This window comes from Sceloporus undulatus, chromosome 2, assembly GCF_019175285.1.
Source record: "Sceloporus undulatus isolate JIND9_A2432 ecotype Alabama chromosome 2, SceUnd_v1.1, whole genome shotgun sequence".
NCBI lineage: Eukaryota > Metazoa > Chordata > Lepidosauria > Squamata > Phrynosomatidae > Sceloporus > Sceloporus undulatus.
Genome location: NC_056523.1, coordinates 247,538,597 through 247,549,124, shown reverse-complemented (window position 1 = coordinate 247,549,124; position 10,528 = coordinate 247,538,597). Strand labels below are relative to the sequence as shown.

General features: G+C 38.2%; 1 protein-coding gene across 1 annotated transcript in view; it reads left to right on the top strand.

The window, feature by feature from the left end:
• LOC121922331 (guanine nucleotide-binding protein G(q) subunit alpha) overlaps window positions 1–10,528 on the top strand; it is a 130,291-nt gene that overhangs the window by 36,927 nt on the left and 82,836 nt on the right. The window contains exon 2 of the mRNA XM_042451615.1: window positions 5,285–5,469. Coding sequence (XP_042307549.1) covers window positions 5,285–5,469 — 185 coding nt within the window. The remainder of the gene's footprint in view (window positions 1–5,284; window positions 5,470–10,528) is intronic.

The following is a 10,528-nucleotide window of genomic DNA, read 5'->3' as shown; positions in this document are numbered from 1 at the left end:
GAGCCCACCTAGATGTTGGCAAATTGACAATAAAATGTGTAACAGGAAAGAGTCTATAAATATATGCACAAGTATCTCAATTAACAAAGCTTTTGATAGTGAAGCTCCCTTTTTACAAAGACTCCCAGACCCCCTTTTCCTCCACATGCTTCCAGTGTAAGTTTTAGTGGACATTTTTAAGCAGCATCAACATGGGGGGGATGTTGAAAGAGGGTTTAAGAAACAGATTTTCAGTGTGGGTTTCAGTGGCGTACTTGGGACACACAATTCAGTAAAGCATTAGCTGGGAAAGAATGGGATTCTGCTGATCCAACTGTAGGTGTGTGTGCCAGTTTACAACAGACAAGATAAACAGCAGTTGACCTCCAAACTCTTAGTGAGCATGCATGAACAGCAGAAGAAAGAGAAAAGGTAAGAGCAGATAAGCCTGCCTCATCAGCTATCCCCAGCATGTTACAAAAATAGATCTTTAGGTTTGGGCATGAACATGGAAATCGTAAGAAACGTGGAAGCTGATGAAAGAACTAATCAGCCCTGGATTTATTTTGGGAGAGACCTTCAGATTGTCTCTAAAAAAAATCAAAATGTTTTTGTTTACATATACAAGACTTACCTGAGCTGATTGTTTCATTTAACATGTGCAGGTTGGTAGTTTTGAATAAAAAGTGTCCTGAAACACTTGAAACAGGTTGAATTGCTCTTCCTTTTTTGTGGTGTAGGAAACTATCTGTGTTCTTTCTATGTCTTTTCTCTCTGGCAGCAAATTTTCTCTTAAAGAAGCAATGCCCATAAGGGGATACCTGTATATGAAGCAGAGAACATGCTTTCAATTTTATTATATATCAATTCTGTGGGGCATGTAACAATGTATCTTAGTTCATATTGAGTTTAACTGATGGTATTTATTGTGAAGATGGTTTTGCTACTGCATTCCACAGTAAAGGATTTGATTTGATGCCTTCTCGGTGATATGGTCAGAAAACAAATGTAGAGGAATATTTTGTGATCCATATGACTTTTTTTTTTTAAAGAAACCTTTTTGAAAACCATCCTCTTCTCACTTCCTCTGTAATATCAATTATTTTGAAACGCAGGAGAATTTCAACACTATGTCTAGCAAGGAATTAGGAGCATTTATTGAAAGAGAAGCAGAATATTCTTATTGGATAAATGTAAAGAAACTATTTGGCATAACTTTCAGATCAGTAATTACTTCCTGAACTAATACTGGAAGTGAAATGGGACCATTTCACAATTAGTGTGGTTTTTATGTGGCTGGGGACTTCCAAGGTATGCAGAAGTGTAGACATTTCTAAATGTAAAACAGTAAGCTTGTTAAAAGCTAAGATGTCTTGACAAGGAACTTTAAACTTCTAATATTCATACAGGATACAATATAGAAGTTGAGGACATAAAAAATGGAAAGCTCCATAGTGGAGAGTATCTTATTTCAATGTATTAATTGAACACACCCCAGCTGGCATTTGTGCTGCCCAGTGACTGCTGTACTAAAATTCTGAGGCTCCCTGTTGTTTTCTATGGGAATTTTGATTTCAGTTCCAGGGACAGGAATGCATGAATTTGATCGGCTTATTCTGTGGCTGACAGCAATTAAGACATAGTATGTAGATAATTGCTAAGGAAAGTCAAAGAAGAAAGTGCAAAAGCAAGCTTACTGCTGAACACAAAGAAAACAAAAATAATGACCGCAGAGGACCTACATAAGTTCAACCCAGATAATGAGGAAATTGAAACACAGTCCTTGGTATCCACGGGGGATTCATTCTGGATCCCCCTCCACATGGATACCAAAATCTGTGGATGCTCAAGTTCCGTTGTCCCCACGCTGCCGCTTCACCATTAGGGAAAATGGGACTTTATGGCAGTGTATGCTGCGCTGCCATTAGGGACAGTCCTCGTCCCCAGTGGTGGTGGGTGCATGTGGCCATACCGCCATTAGCAACAATAGAGAATGTCTCTAATGGCAGCACAGCCACGTGCACACACTTCTACTGGGGGACAATGAGGGCTGTCCCTAATGGTGACATAGCCACCATTGGGGACAATGCAGGCTTGCCATCTGTGGATGCCAAGGGTTGACTGTAGTTAAAAGAGTTCCCATATCTTGGATCAAACATTGACCAGAAGGGAGATTATAGTCAAGAAATAAGCAGAAGGCTAGGAGTGGAAAGGGCAGCCATGAAAACTAGACAAGAAAGCCTGAAATCTCCCTGGAAGCCAAGATGTTCAAACTGAGGCTGTTGTACTTTGGACACATCATGAGAAGGCATGAATAATTAGAAAAGACAATAATGTTAGGAAAGGTGGAAGGAAGTAGAAATAAAGGAAGACTGCACACTAAATGGATAAACTCTATAAAGGAGGCCATGGGTATGAATTTGATATGATACATGAAAGCCCAATATGTTATTTTCTGAACCTAGAATTAAATGATACAAATCTTCGGCATTTTCATATAGTCCCCTCTTCTTTTTTCTACAAAATAATAAGTGATCTAGTTGCATCCTCTATTCATCTGTAACTAGGTTAATTCTGAATATTTTAATTCTCTTTCCTTTGAATAGAATTAATGGTGTCCCCTCCCCTGTAGTGGTACAGAAATTCCATTATAATGTTCCTTTCATTGTGGTCACAGTAGTTTTTAGACACGCCATCAATATAATGAATAGAGCTCTCCTCCTAGGATATGCCTAGGATATCTCAAAGTGTTCCTCTCTCAGGGCTTAATCTCCCCCCAGCAATATCAAACTATTTGCTTCACTTTCAATATCAAACTTGGTTATAGCTTTTTAGGATCAAAACCACTGTATCGTGCCTGAAGATTGTTATTCAATGATAAAATTAATGTATCTTTCTGAAAAGTAGATGATGAAATGAAAGACATCTTAGGGGAGGGGATTGTCAGCCTTTTGAGATCAGATATTGACAGAATTTTGTGATAGATATTGATGAGGGTAAACCTATAATAATAAAAATGTGTTTTTTGTCTCTCTCTTTTTCCATCTGTTGTGCACTGAGGATCAGGCTCATTAACCCTCTGGCTGAACCTTGCACATTGTTGACTTCAGGCTTGTGTGTAAATTTGTCTGGATGGGTATGAAAGGGCAAAATGAATTTTTTCTTTCATACATTGAGAGGGAAAGGCTAAAGAGTAGTCAAGAAAGAAAAAGAGTGGAAGACACAGTCGCTGCATTGCCCAATTGGTTGGGTTTTACTTAAATTCTAGCCACCTAGAACCTATTTACACCATTAGCTGATCTGGATCCCCAGTTTCCATTTTTAAAAAAACTATAAAGATGTGCTTTATTAGAGCTATATCAGGTACCTTGAGAACAAAAGAAATTGAATAAATCTTCAATCTCTGTTTTCTTCTCAAGGTACTTGATGTAACTCGAATAAAACACATCTTTAGTTCTGGTATTTTAAAGACTGTAGTTCAAGACAGTGGATTATATTCAGATAGCTGGCTCACAACAGTGATATCATCCTTGCTTGCCTCCAGTGTTGTCAATTTCCGGGGAATTCCCTGCAATCCGGGGAATTTAAATAATTTCTTTCTGGAGATTTTGACATCATCATCATCATCATCATCATCATCATCATCATCATCATCATCATCATCATCATCATCATCAATATTGGGGAATTCCAAGGATTTTGGATTTTGGTAAAACATTCCAGGAAATATCTTTGAGGCTTGTTGGCAACTCTCCTTGCCTCCTCTCCCGGTAAGAATTGCTGCTGCAAGCTATGTCAGAGCAATCCTTGCTTGGCTTTGCTGTGATACAACCATAGTAACTGGTGATGGCAATCCTCTCTTGGCTACTCTCCATCTTCTCCCTGGCCACTGTGTTGTCATTGTCATGGTGGCAGAGGCAGTCATGTGAGGATGATTGCTGGCATTGTTCTGATAGCTGGTATATGGTAATGCAGGCATCCTTCTTGATTTCCTGTGAGTTCTTCAGAGGTCTTGAAGGATGATGTTGTGGTGTGCTGGATTTTGGAACATAGCCAGTAGTGACTCTCAGCTCCCCCCCCCCCCTACACACACACACCAATCCTTGCTCCAGCCAGTACATGTCCTTGTGAGAGGTCAGGACAAGGTACTGTATGTCTGTGCTGGGGGTGGCTGGGGAATAATCCTGAAGTCTGTTCAAAGACTAGGAAAGGGGGAAATTAAAAATGTGATTCAGGAGCATTCTTCTTGCTGGGTTTGCTAACACTTACAAAGCCTCATCCTCCCTCCCCTAAGCCTTGGACTATTCTTTGCATCCATAGCTGAAGCTGGTAAATTTTGGGTGCTGGCTAAGACTTCTTCATGTATCTGTATTCTGCTTTACCTGTTACACTTTTTGCTTTTCTGTTTTAACTGATTGTCTGAATTGTATGGTGTGTTTTTTTTTAATCTTGAAGCCAGTTTTAAAGTCTAGATTATGTCAAGAAGTGTAATTGCAAATGTTTCATCCTTTCTGATTCCTTACAATCAAGCAAAACCAGAACTTTCAGTCTCTTCCTAGCTGTAATTTAAGATGCATGCTGTCACAAGTATTGGTTATGTTTGTATGTTTCATTGTTTTGAAGATGGAATATATTGTCAGACATACTCCCCCCCCCCTTTTTAAATTGGCAAATTGGCAGGCTTTTCTTAAGCGAAATGATTTTTAGGCTGGCTAGGAGTCTGAAGCTATTTTTCTGATTTGGGGCCCATAAGGCCAAAATAAAGCTGCTTTGGGTCACTTTGGAGGTACTGTATGCTGTTTAAATGATGCATGCGTCCTGAGAGGCCAGAAGTTGTGCCAAAGCCACGCTCCACTCCTAAGCACTGGAGTGCAGCTTTGGCACAGCTTCTGGCCTCTTAAAATGCATGTGTGATTTAAACAGCATACCTCCAAAGTGACCTGAAGCAGCTTTATTTTGGCCTGTCTGTATGGGCCCTTTGTTATTAAATGTCATATGGCTGTAATATTACAGTAACGATAGAACAGATTGTTTGATTATTTTGCATAGGAATAGTCCTAAGTTCCATTATCAGCATTTACATTACATGTAACCATTTTTAACATGTAGATTTATAAAACTTCAAGTAATGCTAATGAAAAGGGGATCAGATAATGGTGCTGGTATTTTATGTGTGAGTTAATACATGAACTCAGTACAATGGAAAAACATTTGTTCTTAAGCTAGACAGAAGACACTATATAACTTAATTATTTCCTGTAAAAATTATGGGGTAATGATTTCTCTCTGTTTGAATTTTTTGCAGGTACAGGAGAAAGTGGCAAAAGCACATTTATCAAGCAGATGAGAATCATTCATGGTTCAGGATACTCTGATGAAGATAAAAGGGGTTTCACCAAGCTTGTTTATCAGAATATATTTACAGCAATGCAGTCAATGATCAGAGCCATGGATACACTGAGAATCCCATACAACTATGAACATAATAAGGTAAGTGCTATTTTTAAAATATGCAGCAGAACTGTTTCCTGCTACAGTTCTGGGAGCTGCATTAGATGGCCTTGAATCCAAAGATCTGCTTTACCCAACTTTATTTTTTATGGGAAGGACACTAAGAAATGTAACTGGCTAAGGTGTTTTTCTTTACTGCTCTACAACCTGATTGCAGAAGATGATGGAAAAGTCCTTATACCAGACATCCAGTGCAGCATGGCTCAGTTTAGTCACTGTGATGAAATTTCTCATGCCTACCATATAGGTGATAACTTGTCTGGAGACTGAACTGCTGCTAGAAGTGTGAACAAAGTTGATAGAACATTCCTCCCCCTATACAGCAGACTGGCAGGTTTTTAGCCTAATTTTGCTGGACATGTTAATTTTCTCTGTAATTTCCTCTTACTTCATGGAAGCACATTCATCTGTTTGAGCTTCCACATACAGTCGGAGCTGATATAATGCAGAGACAGAATTAACACTCCAGTGGTACCTCTGATGTATCCATTCTTGACCTGCAACATGGAACTGAACTTCTTTATTGGAAACCTCATAGCAAATTATGAGGGCTGTCATTCAGTGATACAATACTTGTTTGAATACAGACCTTTGTTATCGCCAGATAGGGCAGGAAAAATGCTTACCTGGCATAAATAACTATAGATCTTTCAATATCCCCTTCTTCAAAATATCTTCTGAAAGAGATTAAAAGAAACAAAACAAGTATGTTTTCAGGTCTTTGGAATGTCTCATTGCATTAACACATGAATCAGAAATAACCAATTACAGCCATGTGAGTTACCTTAATATCCTGTTATTTTGAAGGCAAATATCTATAATTTAAAATCAAGTGCCTGTTGTGTGGCTCACAAGAATTGTGTATTTCAAAAATGGATGTTCTGGGTGGTTATAGATGCTACACCTGTTGACTGTATATGTTTTGTTGTATACTCAGTGGTGTTCTGATGTCCTTTCCAGAATTTCCACTGATTTCACATACTGAAAGCATCATGGTATGAGGTATCTTGTTATATTATTTGGTCAAGAAACTGTACTATAGCAATATTTAAATTGCTTCCGGAATTGAGTAGGATTAAAAAAAAGTCTCTTAAGGTATATTCATCAGCTAGAAACAATTGTAACAGATACTTAAAATATGGGCTAGTGATTTGGTGTTTGCACTTGGATGAAAGCCAAAGCACTGGTTACACCTTGTGTGGGTGTGGTGTATGTATAGTTCAGTTTGGGATGTGATACTTGGAATTATTCAAGTCTGGCATTGTCATGTGAGGGAAGGATTGGTTTAATGAACATATTACAGTACATTCATTTTATTTATATTGTTTAAATCCCACCCCATGAAAGGCAGCTTACAGCAAAATGAGACTGAAAATGCTTTATAAAAAAGATAAATTGCAAATGCAATTTAATACAAATATAATTAAAATATGAAATTAAAAAGCCTTTGAAATTAAAATACAGCTTAAAAATATACCAGTAAAAGAGGAAATGCATCACTCATCCAATCCAAAGCAAGCCAGTTATTTTGCTAAAGGCTTATGTAAATAAAAAAGGTCTTTACATGATGGCAAATAGACCACAGGCTAGTTTAGACGCCCTCAGTAGAGAGTTCCAGATCCTTTCATGCGGGGGCGGGGCTCACTTGAGCTCATTTTGTGTCACATCAGTTGCTTTGTGCTGTGCCATTTATGTGCAAAATCCCATTCTGTGAAAAGGGAAATGTCTTCTGTGCTGTAGTCATGTGAACAAAATTTAAGCCTGCAATAAACTTTTCTGCAGCATGAATGCCTCAGCTTAGGTTGAAGCTGATGCAGAGAATGATTAAAGTGACATGCACATGACTGCCATCCTGAAATCAGTTTTAACTGAATTGTTCTGTCATGTAGAAAGAATTGCTCAAAGTGACTCCCATGCAGTTGGTGTGGTGCATGTGTGTGGTCTGTGTTGTGCACACTGCTGCTTCAGACCCTGATAGAGGTTCTTTTGACATGGGCATGTCATTTCTTTGAGTTAGGCCTGAAACACATGGGCAAAATGATGCAGCTTCAGGCATTTTGGGGGCGTGCTGTTTACATGATGCACACCTAAAAGCAGATGCTGCGCTGATGCTGCTCCAGACAAGAAGAACCAGTGGCCCGATTCAGGACCATGGTGGTGGCCTCTATCAGGAACAGGCCTGTGTGGTCTCTACAGTCCCGGTGCAAACAGCACCAGTCTGGTCCTTTTGGTCCATCTATTTCGGGCCTTAGTATCTCCCAAATCTCCCTTGTGGAGATTATGGAAAGTATGTTTATACCACCAGTTCTGAGGCACAGGTTCACAGAAAGACTGCTCTGATGTAACCATAAACTGGCTTAAAGGTGTCCCTCCATGCTCATAGCCTTTCCTCTCTATGTAGTCATCTGAGAATGTATGAACCAGATGTATGAAAGGGGAGGGGGGAACGATGGAAAAAATAAAATGGAAAACCTTTTTCATTCCCCCTCCCCCCAACCAAGGACAAATTTAGAAATTTAGAGGAATGCTAGTAGGGAATCATTTATCCCCCTCATCCCCCACTAAAGGCTTTTCATTCAAAATGACAGGAATTGCATAGTACAGTAGGCCCTTGGTATGCACTAGGGTTTGGTTCCAGGACCCTGCATGGATACCAAAATCCATGGATACTCAAGTCCTATTAAATACAGTGATGTATATTTTATATAAAATGGGTAAAATCAACCTTTTCTTTAGGAATATATTTTTAAACATATTTTCAATCTGTGGGAGGTTAAATCTGAATGTAAGCCAGTCTGTGCCATTAAAAAGTGGTAATCCTTGTACATAATGTAAACGAAGACAACATTGATATCTAAGATTTATTTCAGCATCTAGTGGATGCTTCTGTCTTTATGGTAGGAGCATATAGGGGGATCTTCAACATTTGTGAAAATAATATACTGTTGAAGAGTTCAACATTGTAGCTATTGCATTAAACTTATATCAAAAACTAAGGTTCTTATATTTTCAGAAGTATGCTAAGAAATATACTTGCTAAGTTAGATGCTAAGTTCTGAATGAAGTACTTTATGTCACTAAAGTTACTGAAGTAAAATAAATTTAGGCTTGATATGAAAGCACTTGTATATATTTCAGGTATTGCCACTATTTGTTTGTTTCTCAGGAGGTAGGGAAAACCACATCTTTCCCCTATGGTTTCAGAATTCCCAGATATTTTACATCTCTAATGTGAGCCAGATGTTAGCTTCTGAATGAAGTACTAAACTCTGATTTCCCCCTCTGCAGAATTACTGTCTTGAAGCAAGGTTCTAAGGACTGGTATGATCCTGTAGATCAGTAGCTAGACCTAACTGTAGTAAAAAATAATCCAGTTTGAAATAGCTTTAAGTGCCCATGCTTAATGCTAGGAAATTCTGGGAACTGAAGTTTTGTCTGAAGAGCGCTGGTGGCGCAGTGGTTAAATCCCTGTACTGCAGCCTCTCACTCAAAACCATAAGGTTGCGAGTACAATACCAGCAAAAGGGCTCAAGCTCGACTCAGACTTGCATCCTTCCGAGGTCGCTAAAATGAATATCCAGATTGTTGGGGGCAATTAGCTTACAGTTGTAAACTGCTTAGACACTGTTAGTTCAGTATGAAGTGGTATATAAATGAAGCTGTTTGTTTGTTTGACAGCCTTCTCTGTCAGACAGCTCTGGTGCCACAATAAACTACAGTTCCCAGGAGTGCCTAGCACTGAACTAGGGCAGTTAATGCAATCTCAGACTGGATTATTTCTGCAGTGTTTTTTGGACCTTTATGATGAAGAATACTTTTGCTAAATATATGTTGGGTTGTAGGAAGATGTCTATTACGTTAAAATTGTCTATGTGGCCCAGCCTGTCAGTACTGCATAATTACAAATAAGAAAGTTTTAAAAAAATATTTTTCTAAAATATCACAGCCTAGATTAGAAAATACAGAAAAGTTACTTCCTAATCACTTAGAATCTCTTATCAGGAAATTTTAGCAATGGAGGAATAGCAATCTGTTGTTAGTAAGGGACTTGGTTTCCCATCAGCTCCATTTACAGCTATGCAATTAAGATTCTGACCAGATGATGCGTAGTAAGGATAGGTTTAAGACAGTCTTAAAAATTATAACACAGTTTTTAATGGATTGCTGAACTTTACCAATAAAACCAGGAATTTATTCATTGGGCCTAAATCTGCTTTATTTACTGACTTTCTGTAATGCTACCTAGTGGTGTGTACTGTAGAAACAAAATCTAAAAACTTAAAAAAACATTAAAAAGTAATTAAAAACAGTAAAAGCGAGAATACAAGAAAACTTCTAAAATGTTAGAAATACCAAATGGAAGATGTTTTGATTTTTTTTCTAAAGAAGTGTAAGGAGAGAGTAATAATTTTAAAAGGAGTTCATTCCACTGCTTGGGAAAGACACATGAAAACTGCCTCTTCCGTGTATTTGTCAAATGGGCTTCTGAAGGTAACAGTATTGTCAGGAGACTCTTTTGTAGAGGTTAATGAATAGACAAGTTTATAACAAGAGTAGTGGTCCTTTAAGAACCAGTCTCTTGAACTAAGTCTAGAAACAAATTAAAAAGCAGTTCAGATCCCTCGGTATTGTAGTAAGATGATCTCAATACCACGCGTTGGTTAACAGTGCCTGCTACTGCATTTTGCGCCAGTTGAGGCTTATACATGTTCTTTTTTTAATTTATTTTTTATTAAAATTTAAAAACACTACACATTCATAAAAAGAACAAAAGCAAAACAGATATTACCAAGGGAATTTACCACCTCATACGTCGTCTCGTGCATTACACAAGCATATATTCTAGACCTACATTCTTATAAACTGGTATAATAATTAATCTAGTTGTTCAGATTAATGATGATGGCCATCTCCTACTTCTTCTTTCTGTTCCATCAACATCAACCTTTCTGTTCCATCAACCTTCCCTTGCTCCCTTCTCTATTTACTTCCTCATCAATACCACTATTTCCTATCTCCTTCCTTTCTTCATTCATTG